Source organism: Psammomys obesus, unplaced genomic scaffold (genome assembly GCF_907164565.1).
Source record: "Psammomys obesus unplaced genomic scaffold, mPsaObe1.curated_primary_1811, whole genome shotgun sequence".
NCBI classification, from domain to species: Eukaryota; Metazoa; Chordata; class Mammalia; order Rodentia; family Muridae; genus Psammomys; species Psammomys obesus.
The window spans coordinates 361,191-381,575 of NW_026590675.1; the positions used below are offsets into that span (position 1 = coordinate 361,191).

Below are 20,385 nucleotides of genomic sequence, written 5' to 3' on the forward strand. Positions count from 1 at the left end.
GTAGAAGGAAAAAAAAGCATCAAGTGACTCTAGTTTCTAGCTGGTGATGCCGTTTGCTGCATTGAGGAAGATGGTGGGAGGGAAGGAAGGTTTAGTAGTAAAATCAGATTTTTTTGGGGGGGGGGGGGTCTTTTGTTTTGCTGAGGCAGGGTTTTGTGTAGCCCAGGCCGGCCTCAAGCTCACGAAGTAATGGAAGCTGGCCTTGGACTACTGAAAGTACAGGTATGTGCCTTTTTTAGTCTTTGAGACTTCAATCATGGTGTTGTTTTTTTTTTTTCTGGGATACAGAGGGAGGTCTTGTCTCAAAAAGAAAGGGAGAGGGGGATAAAGAAGGGGAAGAGAGGGAAGCGTGTGGAAAGGGTAGGAGAAAAGAAGAGAAAAAAAAAGGCTTCGGGTATTATAAAATGAACTAAAAAAATGGTCATCCTCACTAGTAATCAAATGATCAGAATGAGACTCTCTATTAGCACCGTGCTCTAATTAACTGAGCAAAGCAGCCAGGGAAGAAACACTTTTTACTATATGAGATTGCTAAAATTTCCTAATTTGTAATGGCTAGTGTAGATGAGGGCACAGGAAGCGGGTCAGACTACTGCCACTGCTGGGAGGATGATAATACACAGCACCTTCCTCGAGGTAAGTTGGCAGTAAGAGCAAAAACTTTCTCCCTGAGGAATCAGAACGTAAGTAAATATTTATGAGAATAGATATTCTAGTGTTACAACAAATAAAACTGTAAACTTCGAAACAATGTGTGTGTACTTCATGACCACCTGGTACCTGAGGAGGTCAGAAGAGGGCTTTGGATCCCCCGGAACTGGAGTTACAGATAGGGATGTCTGTGAGCCACCATGTGGGTGCTGGGTCCTCTGCAAGAGCAACACATGCTCTTAACAATTGAGACACCTCTCCAGTCATGAAAATCAGTTGTGTTTTTTTACAGAATACTTAATAACATTAAAAATGTGTTTTAGGATTGGATGGTCTTCAGGATCTCAGTGTTAGAGAAGAAATGTCTATATTGTGGCTGTGTAACAGAACTACAGTGAGTTCTCCTTTTAGTCTCTCTCTGTGTCTCTCTCCCTCTCCCACTCTGTGTGTGTGTGTGTGTGTGAGAGAGAGAGAGAGAGAGAGAGAGTGTATGTGTATTTTATTGGAAATTAAACCCAGAGCCTCACATATGTAAGGCAAGTACTCTACCACTAACCTATAACTGCAGCTTCCCTTATTTTTTGAAACAGGGTTTCTCTGTGTAGCCCTGGCTGTCCTGGAACTCACTTTGTAGATCAGGCTGACATCAAGCTCAGAGCTCCACCTGCCTCTGCCTCCCAAATGCTGGGATTAAAGGCACGTGCCAATACACCTGTTTTTTGTTTTGTTTTGTTTTTTTGACACAAGGTCTTTCTAATCTACCCACGCTGCCCTTGAATTTGTGATCCTCTTGTCCTGCTCTGTCAAGTAGCTGGGATCATAATACTATGCCTCCAGTTCTACCTAGTACCTTCTAGGAGTTCTTTAATGAATACACTCAGCCTCTCATCTGTGCTAGTTCCACATGGGTTCGACTGTGTGAAGACCAAAAATGGCATTTACATTGAACTTGCACAGATTTTTTTTTTCTAGCAATTATTTTCTGGACAATGTAACATAATACCTAATCCACAGTGTATACACAATATTAGCTATTACAGGTCATCAAGATCATTTAAAATATACAAGGGGATGTGTGTAATTTTTCTGCCAACACTATGCCACTTTTATATAAGGGGCTTGCACTTCCACAGGTTTTGGTATCTGAAGGAAGCACTGGACCAATTCCCAACAAATACAAAGGGATAGCTGCTGCATCTTCCTTTTGCCTTCATAAAACATATTATGATAGGAAGAAAAAAAATTCAAATAAGTCTAGATAGGGAGCTGGCGTAGACTTTTTAATAGTGACATAGCAAGGAAAACATTAAGACCTGAAGCACATCATTAACTCTTCCATGCACTCATCTCCCTTCCTAAGCTGTAGTCTATCACTTTTTAGAGCCTAAAGTTTCCTCTGGAAAACATAATAGAGAAACCTTGCTGATCACTGAGATTCTTTCCAGATTGAAAATTCCACCTGTCTACAAATATAGCAATTATTTACCTTCCATTAAGAGCACTGATAATTCTGACAAAAGACAGCCAACCCCCGTGAAATCAAACAGAAAAAAAAATAGTGCAGTACAACAGCATTACCTGAGATTAAGCCCATTTATGAGACAAAATCAAATGCCAAAAGGATTGGGTAGCCTATTATTAACAGTAACATTAAAAAAAATCCTGAACTTCTAGCAGGCACTTTAAAATATGTGTTTTTATTACTATAATCTTTCAGCATATTTTTAGTGGCAGCCATTAGCCCTCCTGCTGTTAATGGATTGTCAGCATTTCCATTAGAAGCCCACTTTCTAAGAAATCTACATTTTGTCTACTCTAGTTTGAATCAAGCTCATAACTTGAGAATCTTCTGTGTAAAGGGATGAAAGAATTTGAATCTTTAATGATAAACAATGGTGTCACACTTGACAACATGTGCTACCCATGCAAAGGCAGGCAAGCCTGCACTTGCAGGTTCCCTGATCTGTTTCTGCTGGTCTTTCCAGGGTGCTTCCACTACAAAGGGGCTGAATTGAATCCAGTCAGGAGACAGTTCGTAATGAGCTTCCTGGGAAGAAAAGCACTTTAGAAATATAACAAATAATGAAGACCATGGCATGACATTTTCAAAGAGAAAAGGTATTTAATTCAATCTTTTATTGTATTAAGAGGTTTCCATTTAGAAAGTTTTCCCCCAAGAAAATAATCCCGTTTATAGTCCTGTCCACGTGAAAGTAATTTTCTGTTTCCCTCCTACAAAGTTTTCCCTTTTAAGAAGTATTTAACATCTAGTGAGGCAGTGAAAATCTTGACAAATGCCTTTAAAGGCTTTCATGTTTCCTATACATCCTGGCACGTGAGCTAAAATGAAGTGGGAAAAAAAAATCTGGTATGATCTGGTTTGGATGTCTGATAAGGAAGATGAAACCCAAGAAGACAGAAGAGCTGGTGTTTCCAGCCTGATCAGATCAATAACCATCATTATCATTAACACTGACTAACCCTCCACTGTGGCTGACATGGTCTTGGCCAGGCTCTGTCTAAGGACATTGTTACAAACCCATTTAATCCTTCTGACAATCCTGGGAGGCAGCTAAACTTACTTTTCCCTTACAGATGAGGTGTAGAGATGCAGAATTTGCCAAGGTAGGCTGGGACTGGAATGGGTGGCAGCTGGGGCTAATGAGAGTCATGGAGCACTAGACTAGCTCCTGTAAGGCACTGAGTATACCTTTAGAGAAGAAGCTCAGAAGAGGAAACCCTCATGAAACAACAATTACAACAAAAGAACTTGCCCAAGGCCACACAACTAAGAAACGAGTCTAAACTCCCGTGCAACTCTCCTACAATTAGGCATTTTCAGGGTTAAAGGCTTTTCAGGTTTACTCAAAATTTACTTGAACATTGCATATATGTATATAGAACTGACTATCCAAGAGCCTCAAGTGCAAAGGCTGGGAATGTGGCTCACCAGCGAAGCACAAAATAGGTTCTGGGTTCATCCTCCAGCACTGCAAAAAGGAAAATGTTTCCAATGTGAAATCTAGTTCAGACACACAAACTTCATTTTGTATCTCTTTTATCAAAATCAAAATGACCCTAAAAATTAGCAGTGTGCCCGAAGGGAAGATGACCATTTTACAAATAAAAGAGTAAATTCTGGCAAGGATGTGGAGAAAGTCCAACCTTTGTGCACTGTTGGTGGGAATGTCAAACAGTACAGCTGCCGTGGATAATGGTGTGAGAGTCTCTAGAAATGTTCAATGGAGTCACCTGGTCATGTGTATGACCAGGAAAACTGGAAGCAGGGACTGAAACAGTTATGTACACAATACCAAAAAAATCACAGCATTACTCACAACTGCCAAAAGTGGCAATAACCCCAATGTTCATCAACAGAGGAACAGATAAGGCGAATATAGTGTTACACGGGAATATTCCTCAGTTTTTAAAAGCTACTACAACATTGATCCATGCTACAATATGGGTGAACTTTTAATATATGAAGTATAATAACTCAGAAGCAAAGACATGAGGACAAATACTCTCTGGTTCAACTTTTATGGGGTACCTGGAGTAATCAATCAAATCCAGAGAGAAGGGAGAGTGTTTTTCAGCATCTTGTACGTAGGAAGTTTGTGTTTAAAAGGTGCAATATCTATATGATATGGCGGAAACATTCTGGAGATGGATGGTGGTGATGCTTACATGCTGATGTGAATGCACTTAATGCCACCGTTTGCTTGAACATGGTTAAAATGGGGCTGGCAGTGTAGCTCAGTGGTAGAGCACTTTAGCATGCATGAGGCCTTGGTTTTGATATTCAGGCCTGAAAATAAAATGTTAAAACGACAAAATTCCTGATATATATGAGCACATATGCCACGGTTTTAAAATAGTAGTGGATCCTGCATTATGTAAATTCCCTACCCCCAAATCAGTTTCACAATCTTGTTAAAAAACAAACAAGCAACGTAATTGCATGTAATAACTGGCACAGGTCTTTTTGGTTGGCCTCTTTGGTCTGAGGCAAGAGGATAAATGTGGTCTAAGCGTGGTAAACATGGTCTAAGATGAACTAAACATTTGCATTGGACTTAAGATCCTCGCCTTCAGGTGTAAAAGAAAGGGGTTCGTGTTTGGTAAAAGAAAAGTGACTCATTTCATTCTAAGCAGGAGAGAATCTTATTTTCAGAGTCAATAAAGGAATGCAGTGGCAGATCATTTCAAATGATATCGCTCGTAACACTAGCCTATGTTTGAGGTGCTAATATTTAAATAGACTGTTTCTGCTCTGTGACTTCAGATGCTTCAAACAAAAGTAATGGAGCTGCTTTAAGGAGACCATAAACCCAAAGCAAAACCTGCATACAGGCTGAACTTCCCTTTACCCAGAATCCTTCCTTAACTGCCATTTTGGAGACAAACAGCATCACCCATAAAAGAAGCAACAGAGCTTCAAAGTTAAGCTCGTGTAGAGCTCCTGTTTGGAAGCAATGTGTCATTTAGCAATAATGCTCACAAGGAAAGGTAATGCTGGGTCTTTTTCTGAAAGGTGTTACTGTTTGGACCATCCACCCAGGAACCGGGGCATTAAAGGTTGTTCCTACGCACCACTCTATTGGGAGGATGGCCAGAAACTCTCAAAAGAGAGGCCAAATAAGGAGTCCTCATCATTGTGGGTGAACCCTGCCACCTTTTCTCTCCCCTTAGGTCCCACAAGGTGAGCGGGTTCTTTTACCATGATATACTACCCTAATCACAAGCCCCAAAGCAACAGAGCTTAAAAGCCTCCCAAACAGTGAACCCAAAGAATTTCAGCCTCCATATTCCTCTCCCTTTCTTGTTCTTTCTCCCATAGAGAAAGCTTTATCTACTACATACATCCTAAGAATGTATTATACATGCTGTTCGTGTTAAAGATAACTAAACTACTACCATGTGTTAAAACTGAGGTTAAAACTTTTTTGTAATTTGTTATTAATCTTAAGAAGTTCATGTTAATTAAATTAATTTCACTTCAGTAGTAGATGAAATAAACTTGTCTTCTTCTTAAGTAGTCTTGGGCATTTTGTCACAATAATGTAAACATATATTAACACCAAAGGCTTCTCTTTGACATTGGGTTGGTTTATGGGCCACCTTCTGAGTTGACTCAAGACAACTTAGAAGAATCAATTAATAGTAGTTAAATAAAGTGATGTGAGTTTTAAGAAAATGATGGTTTGGGCCCTGATATCCCACCACTCAGACTGCGGAAGCTGGAACTGGAAAATCTATTATAGCAGTTAAGAAATACATAAGTTGCTGGCTTCAAATTCTTGAAAGTCATTGTGGTAGACATCCTCTAAGAGAGCCTCCTAGGGCCCCATTCTGCTATTTTACAGCATTGTGTAGTGTCCTCCCACAGTAGATAAGGAGCAAACTCAAATATCCCTCGGGTCCATCTCAGCAGCATAAATGAGTCAGGTTGGGGAAGGCAGAGGAAGCAGGGAAAATGATAAGGCCATGGGGAGCTAGCAAGTCAAAGTCTTCCTAAACAAAATATAAACACCAAGAAAACCAAGTCAGTCTATTTTTGTTATGGCTGTCTTTTGAGACAGGCTCTCACTCTGCAGCCATCTTGCAGCCCAGACTGCCCTGGACCTCACATAAGCACAGGCTGGCTTGGAATTCATTGTAAAGTTCTGTCTATTGGATTTGATCCACTAAACCATAAACCATAAACCATAAACCAGTGTCACAGGCAAAGGAAGAGTGTATGTGGAGAGGTTAGCCTCACCATATCCATTGCAGACGTGAGGAAGGTCTGCAAACAGGGGTTGTTTGTAATCCGCTCCTTCACACACTCACTCAGTGAGGGAGCATGGAGTACCCATTGTAACCTGCCTCTGAAGCTGCATACCAATCCCGCCTAGCGAATTCCGGACCTTAAGTCTTTCGATTTTGTGCCTTTCTAAGTCTGTGTTATTTGACTCAGTACTCTACTTGCAGGTAATACAGATCCCCTGTTTTAAGAAATGAGTTCCAGTCACAAATCCACAAATAAAGAATTATTATAATAATAGCATATTCATGAAAAGCAAATTACTTATCTTGGCGTTTAACATCCTTGTAACTATTCCTGTACTTTTAATGTCAACAGAAAAAAAAAGTAATGTCTAAGTCTGGCTGATACAGTAAATTAATGTTAATAATAGTTTTGACACTAATAGCAAGTTTTTAAAAGAAAAACCTCCAGTCTCTATGCTGGGTTTCATGTCTTAAAAATCACCTCCACTCGCTGTCACCAGACTCCTAAGAACAATTCCAGCTACTCTTTTGCCTTTGCTGGGAGCCTTAAAAGACTAGGGGTATAAAATTTCTATGAAATGATATCCTTTCCCTGTCTTTGCTCACCCCAGGTGAAGAAAACATCCACCCAACGAGTTACAATCTCAGGGCTTCTGGCAGAGTCACATTTCTGAATTGCAGTAACCAAATGAGCTTCTCTATGACTCCATTAAAAACCATTTGCTGTTTCTTCAGAGCCAGAGAATTGGGAAAATGCAAAGTACTAAGGAATACACTGGATGAAAAGGGCAAGTCCATATTTTATATATGGGAGATCAGAGAACACTTTGTGTTCATCCATAGCACTGTGTATAGACAAGAACGTTAATAAATGGACCATGAATTAAATCATGTGAACTGAAAATTCACAGAAAAGTGAAAAGGAGCCCAGAATCTGTTTCTGCTCTCTTCCCAGTGCTCGCTGGAAGTTCTTTAATGGCTCAATTAGCCCTTCCTTTGCAAACTCAGCCTACAGTTAGAAAACATGGTTGGCTTCTAACACTGTCTATAACACATTAGAAGCCACTGGGCTTAAAGCACCACTTCTAGCTCTCCAAAAAGTGGTTTGTTTGTTTTTTTTTTTTCCATACTAATTGAGTGTTTTACTTTTGATAACGCTATAACAAATGAGTTCAAATAAGCAGTGGCAGTAGTGACAACCCAACAATAAAATAATTAAGTAGAAGTGGATTTCCTTAGAGACTTCTCATATCATAAAAGCCAATCTTGGCTATGTAAGACTAAGGGGATCAAATGGAATAATTTCTCTCTGATTTCAAAAGAAGGTCAGTTGGAGGCTAGAAAGCCCCAGTGACCTTTCTCATCTCTCCACACTTAGATCTGGGGTTATAGCTGTGTACAGGATGGCTGGCTTGTTATGTGGGTGCCAGGATCCAAACTCCGGTCCTCATGCTTATGCAGCAAGCACTCTTCTGTGCTAAGACACGAGGGTTACGTGGGCTTTCTGGAGTCCATCTTAGCCAAGGGAAGCGGAGCACTATGTTTAGGGAGAAACCCTGGCTCAAAGGAATAGGCGGTTGGGGGAGTGACAAAGGAGGACACGTAACACCTTCTGCTGTTCTCTGCACACAGACATCCGTGTCCCACACATGTACACCCGCATATAAAAACATACATAGCATTTTTTTTTAAAAAAAAGGAAAGTCAATTTAAAGATATCTATTTCACAAAACCCTTATCAACTCTTATAATAGTATTGGTTATTTAATTCATGGAAGGCATGCACTATTGTGGCTTCCAGACTTTTCTTTTCCTTTTCTACCATTATCAAACAACAATTGTCTACAAAATTTAGGTGAGGAAAAAATATGCCTTTGCTTTCTTGGCTCATGGTCTTAGTCCCTTAAGATGTTTGGGACCTATACCAACAACTACATGTGAAAGGGGAAGGGATGGAAAATCAAGGTTTGATTGGCACAGTTACAAGGCAAAATTCTGCTGCTTCTCTTTACCAGTGACAGAGTTCCTTGACAACACAAGGTGCTGGAGCAGCTCTGATTTTTTTTTTTTTGCATTCTCCTGTTGTGCAGCACTGTGCCCCATGCACAGGATCCACTGCTTACTCCATTAGAGCCAATGGGATTACCACCCCCCCCCCACAAGGAGACCTGTAAGATCAGGACTGTTAACATATAGGATGAGAAAACGGGGAGGGTCGCTAGACCCTCATCCAGGATTCTAGCCATTACCTCTTGCATCCTCTACCAACTGTAATTCTGCCCAAGTTGCCTGTGGCCTTGAGAGCTGCTAGAATATATAAAGTAGGGAAGGCTAACTGAAAGGGAACTCTACCTGTTCAGCTATAGGAATGTTGTCATCCATTTTGTGCTGGGACTTTTGCTGAACTACATGTTTTGAAGTCATTCACATAACGATTAGTAACCCCTTACTCGTACTTTTGTAAGTCTAACAATAAAATCCTTGACAATAAGGTCAAGCTAGAATGAAGTGGAATCATTACTTTGGTTCTATCACTGGTACTCTATAATGGGCGAATAGATGTTTGTTCATGTCCCTCTAGGTCAAAATAGTGTAACACCTCACCAAACCCTTGTTCCCCTACTGGGTTATCTCATCCAAATTTAATATGAGGGGAGATGCTTAATCTTACTGCAACTTGACATGTCATGTCTGATTGATATCCCTGGGAAGCATGTCCTTTTCTGAAGGGAAATAGAGGAGGAGTGGCTAGGAGGAGGGGAGCAGGGAGGGAGGAGAAGATGAAGTGGAAAATGCAGTTGGGATGTAACATATGAGCAAAGAATAAATTGAGATAACCTAGAACCCTGACAATGCAGCCACTTCTGATGAGAACTGATAGACTAAGATCAGAAAGAAGGAGAGGAGGACCTCCCCTATCAGTGGACTCAGGGAGGGGCATGCATGCAGAAAGGGGGAGAGGGTGGGACCGGGAGGGGAGGAGGGAGGGGCTTATGGGGGGATACAAAATGAATAAAGTGTAATTAATAAAAGAAAAATAAAAAATAAAAAAAATAAAAAATAAAAAAAATAAAAATTTTTTCCAAGTTCTGGAAACAGGAACAGAGGAGATCCCCACTTTGTGTGCCATTTTGGTACCGTTCTGAGGGATGACTCAGTAATTGAATAAGGACGTGGACTTGGAGTGACTTGGGATGATGTCCAAACAGAGGCTACTAGATAAGGGATATCTTGGAAAAGTAACACCATGAAATGAATTTAAGCTGAAAATGCCTGCCATTGCAATGCCAATTGAAATAGCTACATACCCATGCGCCATCTGGCCCAAACAGTTCCAGGAAGTTGCCAATGAATTCTCTTGATTTTTCTTCCCATTTTTGAATTAAGTCGTGACTCTTTTCTTCTACTCTGTTAACGAATTCCTTTGATCTTTCCTCCACATTCTTGACCTTTTCTTTCATCTTGTCCACCTGGTTCTGAAAACGGTACTTCTTTTCCTGGTTAAAATTGACAAGAAAAAGAAATAGATTGATTCAGGAGGGCATCAGAGAGGTTCGTCTGTGTTAGTTTTATTTTATACCAACTTGGGTTTGCTCCTAATGTAAAGAGTTATATATATTTAAAGGGCATGTGTCTGATGGGGGGATATGTGTCTCACACATCAATTTCTTTAGATATATAAAGGCAAGTACAAATGTGTTATGTTCAATGCATTCAACATCTATGAGTCAAAATCATTTGAGGAAAAAAATGGAAAACACACAAAGCTCCCCTTTACTAAGCAAATACCCCCACTTTTCTGGAACTTAGATCAAAAGATTCATTGTTCACAGAATGGCTGCTCAAAGTCTGCCTGAAAATTTTGTTTTACTGAGGTAGTGTTAAAACCAATACGGTTTATATTAAGTTTTCCACTGACTGGGCTTGGTACCCATGTCTCATGCTAAAACTGTCATTGTTAATTTTTCACGAGGGTAATTAAATTGCATTGATTTCCCTGGACTTAAAAAAGCTTTTATTTTGATTGCTCATCTGGATTTCTTTATACGATGATGTTGTCTACCTTTGTTCCAGGAAGCTATATTGTAATGGGAAAATCACTAGTCACTACTAAGCCTAAGTTTTTCTCATCAATAAAGTGGGGGTGATAATCATGTCCTACCTCACAGGGTTGTTATGACAATCAGGTAAGGTCATGTATGCAAATGTATGGCTCAAAACCTGGCATTTGCTCCACATGTGTTAGTTATGTTGTTACAAAGCACCACAGACATTTATCTGCGTTACCTAATAAACACGTTATCAAAACAATGAAAGTATCACACAAAGGGCCTTTTCTTTTGAATTCGCAGCATTTTTTCTAAAGGAGTCATAGGATATATTCTTTTTCTTTACCGTGTGGAATCAAACTCATTTTATACTTTATAATTTTGTAAAATGCCTCAAATATTAGAAAACTAGGTCAAGAGTCCCTCATTTAGACATTCCAAAACCATACTGCAGCCTCAGGGTGGGGTTGGATATAAGCTGTGTGTGTTGCTGCTGAGCTATATAATCGTACATGTGTGGTACAGGAAGTCACTCTGTCTTCTATCATTTACAGTGTGGTCTGAGGTGAGCTGTTTAATGTTCTAGGCCTCTGTTTTCTCACCTATAAGGTGGATAGTGTCATCACATACACACCCCAGTAGGCTTATCATGAGTATTAAATGCAATAATGTAGTCAAAACACTTAGATGGGTATCTGGTTGGCTCCAGATAAGTGTTAGCTGTAGTCTTTATATCCTGCCATCCACATTTGGTTCAACACTGGAAATGGCTATTTTGTTTAGTACTCAGTGACAGCACATAACAGTAGAGTGAGTTCTGGGTTGGGAGTCAAAAGATTTAGAGGGCTGCCGCTACCTCCACCTCTCCCACACCCTCCCTTGGTCTTGTCTACTCCCTGGGCTCCGTTTACCTTATCTCAAAGTCAAGGGACATGGATTGGATGACTGGTCCTCATCAGGTCTCTGCCACTTCTAAGGTTCTGTGATTCATTTACACGCCCATCCAAAACATTCAATTTTTTTTTTTCTTGAGGCTGCAGCCAGGCTTGTTGTCAGAGAAAGGCAGTAAGCACACCCCCACTGTCCTCACGGTTCCCTGAGCTAAGTGGCTTATCTAAAGACCATTTAAAGAGAGTGAGCAATAACTTTTGGAAATGGCTTGCTATGCTTGGATGGTTGACTGAATTCAATTTAAAAGAACAGACAGTTTAATTTATTGAAATAACCAGGACTTTATTCTCTCTAAGATACCAAATCATCATGTTGGCTGAATTATTTTCAGCCATGTGTTCGGGTGCCACTCGAACCCAGCATTTTCCATTTTGTTCCCTGGCTTGTACGAAGCTGGAGAGGCCTGAATCCCAATACTTCCTGCTTTATCAAGACAATGAATAATCACTGACTTAAAATTAATGAGCCCCTCCTATTTTGAAGGTACCAATGATCAGTTGTGTAAGATGCTAGATAATTAAAGCTGCACATAATTATAAATGCCTACTTTTGTAGACAAATCACCCTTTGAAAATACAGTATCTATTTGGGTGGCCGGAATTCTATAGTATGCACACAAAGTGTTTGTTTGGATCAAAATCATGGGATCCTTGGAAGCCTGGTAACCCCAGTTGTCCATACTCACTAACATCACCCCCAACCATCCGGCTACTCTCTTTGCCTTGTAACAGCTTGTTTTGCTTGTTTTAAAGATTGTTTTAACAGTGCTCTATTATTAAACTAACAGCAGCTCTGTGGGAACAATAAGGTAGAAATACAAAAGGAAGCCAAAGGCTTCAGGCTTTATTTAAGCAGCTGTAATTTCTCTGGACAATAAAAAACGGCTGTTAAGGTTTCTAATGAGAGTCTGTAAGGCTTTAATAAAATGAAAATTGTAAAACGTTAAAACAAGAAAGCATTTTCTCTGGGTTTAGTATCTCATTGCTTCCGCCCACCTTCCTTTCCTTTGAGAAGATGACACTTGCCTTTCCCAAAGAGCAGATGTTCCAGAAATCCTTTGCCACCTCTGAAAACTAAAAAAAGGGGTTTGAGGGCAGGGGAGGGAAGCGAGGAAGCACCATTATAAAATGTGAAGCTGCCTATGCTCCTTGGTTGCCTCACGTTACCTCTTTGGACACTGTCTCCTCATTTGTAAATATATACATCATCACTGACCCAGGTGAGGTGGTGCAGGCCTGTAAACCCAGCACTTGGGAAACTAGAGCGGGAGGGTCACAATTTTGAGACCAGCCTGGGCAATACAAGGCAGCCCTCTGGACAACTAAAGCACACCGCTGGGTTTTTAATGTGGATTAAACAAGACAACGGTGAAAATCATTACAAAGCATTAGTAGCACGACACAGTGCAAAGTAAACTACGGTCATGATGGTGTAATGTGGTAGCTCTCAGGGTGCACGGGGAGGCACACTTACATTTATAAAACTGACATTCAGTTCCTTGGCTGTGTACCCTCTCTGTAGGTTGCGCCGGGCATATACATCATAGTCTCGGACAATTCTGGTGATGATGTCTGACGTTGAGATACCTTCTGTTCTTTGTGTTGGAACAAACATGCCTGTCCAAGTAAGAATAAAAAGATAAAGGTGAGATTATCTCAGTCGGCCTATTTTCCTTTAATGATCCTTTTTTTTTTTTTTTTTTTTTTTTTTTTTTTGCGGGACAAAACTGGAGCTTCTGGGTAGTCTAGGAAGACTTTTTTTTCTGGCCCCAGTTGACTCTTCCAGCCTCAGTACTATCCACTTCTTTTACCATAACACTGTGTAGCCATCATCCCAGGTTTGGCCCAGGAGACACCATCTACTCACATTTACCGGCTCCTGACATTTACTCATGCTCAACTTTTCCTTTCTATCATGAGTACCCATTTCCTACCCCATTATCCACAGAGTTCTTCCTCACCCTCAATGGTCTATCATCAAGGTTGCACCTCTTTGAAGTCTTTCCTGATGTCAACAAGAGGACCCACAGCATTTTGGATATAAAGATATCTTCATTTAATAAAACCAAATGTCTGATCCCCTTCATTGCACAGTAATAGACACTTATTTGTGTGGTCTTTATATTTTTAAATTTATTTCTTTAAAAAAATAGAAATGAACATTGTCTTGCACTGTCCACATCCAGTCAATTTGTAATAACCAACCTGCTCCTCAAATGCTCTCCTAATTCAACCACTTTCCTCTGTCTTTAGCTGAACCTAAACCACCTTGTTCAAAGGTTACATCCAGAGCCTCAAAAATCAGTCCTTAGTGATGTCATAGCATGTGTGCTTGCATTTGTGTGTACATGCATGTGTGAGTGTTTGTATGCCCATGAATGTAGGTGCCCAGGAAGGCCAAAAGAAGATATCAGATCCTGGAGCTACAATTACAAGCAGTTATGAGCTGACTGAGATGGATGTTAGGAACGGCAACCAGGTCCTTTGTAAGAACAGAATGTACTCTGTAACCATTGAGCCATCGCTCCAGCTCCAGTGAAGTCATTTTGTCCACTTTAACATACACTGCAAGATCCACAGAGTCATCCTTGCAAATGCAAGTCACATGCCTGCTCATTCCTCTTCATCGACTTTCCACTGTGTTTAGAGCAAAGCCTTGAACTTGGTTCTGCCACAGCTTGTACAATCTCCTTCCTGAGCTTTTTCCTAGCCTCTCCTCCTCACTCTCAGCCAAGGCTCCTATACTGCACAAGGTCTTGCATATAGTCTATGAAGCTGGGTCTGTACCTAGCAACGCTGGGCTTTTTCAGTGTCCTAAAACTACTGGCTCTCCTCTATATCTGTCACAGTCTCTGCTTAACACGTGTCAACCTGCTGGGTTTCAGGTTTAGTATCAAGAAAATGAAGTCTCAACTCCCAAAGCAGCTCTTTCTGTTTGCTGGCCCCACTGCTCTTTTCTCTCAAATATTGCAAAGTCTTTGGTGGAACCGTTCCATTGGCAATTTTTTTTCTTGCCTATGTTCTGCATGAGGGACAAGACCACACCCTTCTTGTTTTCTCCTAGAGTCTCAACATCAGGTGACAGGCAGGCACTATCAGAAAATTTGTTGAATAAATAACAGGATGAATATGGATGCTCAACACCCTTGCAAATGCAAGCCTCTCAGAATTTTTTGCCTTGCTGCCCCTAGGTGTCCCTTTGGGACCTTTAAAAGTGTCACGTGCACATTCACAGTTTCAGCAGCAGGGTGGTACTGCAGATCTTAAAGATGGAGCATCTGACTGTGATCCATGGCTTAGAGGACAGAGTTGGGGTTGGCCACTAGATCTGAAACTTCTTTGAGCATCTTCTAGAAGGGTGAAACCACACAGAAAAACCAAATGGAAGGCTGGAAAGGCAAACACATATAGATATGAAGAGAACGCCAACCAAGTACAGGAGGAGGGCTTTTGTAGGTGGTGGGTCCCTGTGTGAGCCCAAGACAGCCAGTCTGGGACAGAACACTCACCTTAATTGGAACAGTTGAAAACTTTCTGGTAGAAAAATTCATCCCATCTTGCTTCAGGATTGATGAAATATGAAGGTTCTTTAGTTATTAATTGATTGTGGCAAGTCACTTGGACACAGGGGGCATGAGCCTGCCCTGTCTGAAGTCAGAGACTGTGGCTAAATAACTGAAAGCAGAGTTGGGGTTGGGAGGATTTGCTTTGGCTGCTTGAGAGGTAGGTCTCTGAAAGAAGCCAAGCCCTCTGCTGACATAATGAGGCACCCAGCTTCCTCCAAATCCTAATTATTGCTCTGCTAAAAATATTCAGTAATGAGCATGATCAGAGAACCTTTTTTATCATGCTTTTCAGAATTGCAGCATTTGGTTATGGAGCTATTTTAAGAAGCAGCAAAGCACATGTTAATAAAGCAACTTTCAACAGTAGTAGGCACTATCAGAATGATAATGAGTAATGTGGACCTTACAGTCTATCTCAGCTCAGCTCTATCTTTCCATCTAGCTTTCCTAGAGGATTTCGACACTCAGTTCTGACAGATCACAATGTTGTGCAGCTTAATTTATACTTGTGATATCTCTTGCTTCACTTAAAGTGATTTTTTTTTTTTTTTGCTTTCCAAATAAACCATGGAGCATAAAAGCTTCACATGGGTGCTCAGGTCATTTCTGAGACTCTTCCACAGGGACCACTCTATGGCTGTCTCTATATACATCCCAACTAGATCCTTATAATATTCTTCTTCCTAGTGAGGAATCAGTGGAGCAGATTCATGGATCATAAGGAAGGCTCTCTGTATAAAAGAAGGCACACACCCTTAGTCTTAGGCCTACACTACCAGGGAAAAGAAAATGCCACCAGACTGTTTGTTGTAGAAAGTTAATTGTGGTAAAGGGTCTCATGGGTAGCTCATGTTCCATTGCATGGCCCCATAGGCAGCATTCACTGGACTTAGTGGATTACAATTTTTTAAAAGATTATTTATTTATTATTTATACAGTGCTTTGCCTGTATGTATGCCTGCAGGCCAGAAGAGGGCACCAGATCATATTATAGATGGTTATGGGCCACTATGTGGTTGCTGGAAATTGAACTCAGAACCTTTGGAAGAACAGACAGTGCTCTTAACCCCTGAGCCATCTCTCCAGCCCCAGATTTTATTTTTAAAGGAGGGCATGAAAGTAGAAGGTGAAAGTATTAGGAGGCTTTCAAAGGCTGTGGAGAGAATTTGGGTTGGCCATGATCAAGTTCTACTGAATACATGTATAAAGCTCTCAGGGAATATTTTTTTAAAAACCTATATTTTAAAAAAGAGGTTCATTATGTCCTCCCCCTGATGGGGGAGCAGCCTTACCAGGCCACAGAGGAAGACAATACAGCCACTCCTGATGAGATCTGATAGACTAGAGTCTAATAGATGGGGAGGAGGACCTCCCTTATCATTGGACTAGGGGAGGGGCATAAGGGGAGAAGAGGGAAGAAGGGTGGGACTGGGAGGAGATGAGAGAGGGGGCCATAGCCAGGATACAAAGTGAATATATTATAATAAATAAATAAGTTCACACACATATATAAGATAATAATACAGAAAAATAACTCTTGAAAGAGACCTACAACTCCCTTGCCCTTGAATTTGGTTGGCCTCAGTGACTTGCTTATACTTAAAAAGTCATCTAAATAATGGTATGTGACTTCCAACGCTAGGTCACAGGAATCCTTATGGCATCTGTCAAATTTTCTTGCTCGTTAGACAGTTGATCCCAGCCTTCATGCTGTGAGAAGCCCAGACAACATGGACATGATCTCTTGGTGCCCCAGTGACAGATACACCTGAGCTCCCAGTTTACAGCTAACAACCAAAGCTAGCTACTTAGTGTATAATAGCAGAACCCCAAGCCTTCAGAGACCTGGAGAGCCCATCAGCATCTAACTATAACAATTTGAAAGAGTCAAGCAAAAACTTTCAGTCTACGGTAGAATGCTTGCCTAGCATATGGGAAGCTCTATGTTCAATCTGTAGTGCTACGTTCAAAACAAAACAACAACAACAAAACACAGGCATGGTGGCATATATCATGCCTTTAATCCCAGCCTTTGGGAAGCAGGGACAGGCCACCTCTGTGAGTTCCAGCCAAAGGTACATAATGATTTCTAGGCCAGTCAGAGCTACAGAGTAAAGGTATGTTGCCAAACAAAACAAAACACAAAACACAAAAAAAAAAAAACCCTACCAGATATATGCCCAAGGTAACTAAGAGTTCTTGAGCAATTCAGTTAACTTTGGGGTTTCTTAGCTGGATCCTAATTCCTGATCTACCTCTATGCTGCTGTTTTTAGGGAAGGAAGAGTTGGCTTACAATGCAGACCTTATGAAGGTATTCGTCCTCCATGCTATAATCCATTATGATGTAACTCACACACCAAGCAGGTTTTTTCTCTCATTCTCCTCTGCACAGTGTTCACAGCCTCTCTGCTGCACCAAACTGGAAAATTTGGAAACCTGTAAGATTTCTTTTCTTTGAACTCCTTAAAAGCAAGGTTGGGATTGAAAAATGAAAGGCCCCCAGTTCTTCCCCAGTTCTCTTGCACTCTAAGGGAGCTCTTGCAAAGAGGATGGTACAGAAATGGCTGCTGGGAAAGTGACTTTTCCAACACTCAGGATATACATGCTGCAGGCCTATAGCAGCTATCATCTTATGCTTGGTTGTGTGGTGTGGTAGACAGGGAAATGCCTCACCTGCTTCCTTTATATGCTTATAAACATCATCAGAACCAGCAGAGGAATATGGAATGTCATCGTGAGCCACAAAGTCAATCTATTGAAGAAAGAGAAAAAAGAACATTACCATACTGGCATTGAGGAGAGGCAGGTTTACAGATTTGAAAGGAACTGGTGATTCCTCCCCTCTCCAGCCCAGTGCCTTTTAAAATAAAGCAGTTGTAGAATGCTATGTTGTAGGCACAACAGCCATTAACCTGCTTCATCAGAGCAGCTGTGACTATTTGCAAGAGCCCCTCACGATCAGCCTCAAAGAAGAAGGCCCTGTCATCTGGGTTATGACACTAACTCATCCGAGCTTCCTCTACAAGCTGTCAAGTGGGCTGTCCTCCTGGGATAGTTAGCCTTTATTGCCAACCTGATGAGACGTAGACTCACCATGGAAACACATCTCTGGGCGTGTCCAAGGGTGAGTCTTTACCTTAGGCTAAGTGCGTGGGAAGACCAACCCTGAATGTAGGTGGTACCACGCTATGGGCTTGGCTCCTGGACCAAAAAAAAAAAAAAAGGAGGAAGCACCAGCTCTCATTGCTCTCAGCTTCCATAACTCTGGAGATCATGTGATCAGCTACCTCTCGCTTCTGCTTCCACACACAAAATGAGCCCTTCCGTCCTTCCTTGAGTTGCTTTGGTGAGGTATTTTGTTACAACAGTGAGGCAAGTCACTACTAGGCCTTTATTGCCCTTCAAGACTACTTAGATGAGTAGTTTGATTTTCCAGGGTATCATTCCTACCCACCCACTTACAAAGTATAAAATTAATAAACTGGATTCCTCAGCCTCAATACCGATGACAACAGGAGCTAGATAATTTTGGGGTGTGTGTGCATGGGTGTCCTGTGCATTGGAAGACACCAAGCAGCATCTCACGCTTAACACCCACTAGCTATCAGTGGCAGCCCCTAGCTACAAGAACCATAATGTTTCCAGGTATTGTCCTTTGTGGTGCAAATTCAAGGAGGAATTGCTGGATTGAAATGATATGTAACAGTGCTTAAAAATAGAAAGTAGTACGTAGTGAGTGTTCGATATATATTTTATTGTTGTTGTTAATTCTATCCTCTGTACTTAAGCTTAGTTCTTCCTCTTCAATGCATAATAATAATAACTCAGGGTAGCCATGACACTGAACTCATTTTATATAATAGCAAAGTCCTTAGCACAGTGCTGGGCATATGGTAAATAATAAATAGCAGTCATCATTGTCATTATTAGTATCCTCTAAAAAGCCTGCCGTATGTTGAATATACAATATATGCTAAGTAAAAAAAAAAAAAAGTATGATTACTGGTAGTAAATCATATTGTAGTTTTTCCTCTTTTCTTTTCATTCTCACCAGGAAATTGTCTCCTCTGCTATTACCCATGCACATTTATCAGTGTTCTCTATTCTCTTCTGCATTGCGAATTTAAAAATAGAAAAGAAAATTCTTAGAACAGCTTAATCTTATTTTTTTGTACTGCCTATAAAAGGAAAGACTAGCTCCTAGAATGGGGCTGGTAGGGAGATACAAAGAACATAATTTGATGCAGATCAAAAGAATGTCTAATGTTTTCAACTAATAAAAGTCTTATGTCAGGAGGAATCTCAGAGTCACAAAATCATAGATATAAAGTTTTTTTTTTTTCCCTTAGAGCCTCACCCCTGACCTTCCAAAGAAGACGCGTGTTCATTTCTTTCATGTCTAAGGATGCCCGTAAGTCTTTGAGCACCAACAATGATGCTGGTGACAGTAGTAACAATGACATCCTTGGAGCTCCTGCTGTGGGACAACCAGTTTTCCAAGTTTTTTACTTGGATTCTTTCATAAGCTCCATGGAATGGTCCTATAATGGTCCCACAAAGGAGAGAGCAGTATCATTCAATTTTATAGATGAAATGACTGAGTAGAGTATGGTTAAGAATCTTCTTGATGGTTCTCTAGGTAGAAGAAGAGAGAGACAGCATTTGGACCTGGCTAGCCCAGCTCTAGTACTTGCACTCAAGGCAAGAAGATAGCAGTCCTTAATTTTGAGCCAAAGGGAGGTGTTACATCATGTGATGCCACATGTCAGCCCCTAAAGCTTGCTCTTTTGGAAACCGAAAGAGTCTTTCAGTTTCCCTACAGTATCAGCTACAAAGCCCTAGTCCCTAATCCTGTCACAGGGAGAATGTGGGGGAAGGAGCGGTACCTTGTGTTTTTCCAGAAACTCTGGTGTGAGAGTCCATGGGGCATCTCTGATGACTTCGTCCACATAGCGACAGTGTCTGAGAGCTTCATATCGTTCTGCCTCATTCATCACAGTAAAACCTTTGAATTTGTGAGTAAGGTCATCACTGCAAACTTAAACAGGCAAAAGTATTAAATATTGTTGCCACCCACCCTGTGGTAGACTTGGCTTCTTCAGCAAGATGAATGGAGTGTAGTTTCCCTAAGTGTTTGGCTTCACGAACTCGGTTTTTGTTTTGTTTTGTTTTTACCGGAACAAAGGATGATGAGAGGTAAGCAAACCTAAATCCAGTAGCAACTCAAAGTTTCATTTCACTGTTAATTATAGCTGCATTCTCTTTTGAGGCTTTTATCAAAATTATCCTGAATGCTATCTAATGTGACTTTCCTACTTTTTTATCCTTCTAGCTCACCCTTTAGTGAATGTTACTATTCAGAAATGAAATGACCGTATGAAACCAGAAGAAGAGA

At 40.8% G+C, this 20,385-nt stretch overlaps 1 protein-coding gene across 1 annotated transcript in view; it reads right to left on the reverse strand.

The window, feature by feature from the left end:
- The window catches only part of Pcyt1b (phosphate cytidylyltransferase 1B, choline), a 65,476-nt gene that overhangs the window by 5,163 nt on the left and 39,928 nt on the right, over positions 1-20,385 (reverse strand). The window contains exons 4-7 of the mRNA XM_055608251.1: positions 19,877-20,028; positions 17,664-17,742; positions 12,897-13,039; positions 9,732-9,920 (exon numbers count right to left, since the gene is read on the reverse strand). Of these exons, the coding sequence (XP_055464226.1) occupies positions 9,732-9,920; positions 12,897-13,039; positions 17,664-17,742; positions 19,877-20,028 (563 nt within the window). The remainder of the gene's footprint in view (positions 1-9,731; positions 9,921-12,896; positions 13,040-17,663; positions 17,743-19,876; positions 20,029-20,385) is intronic.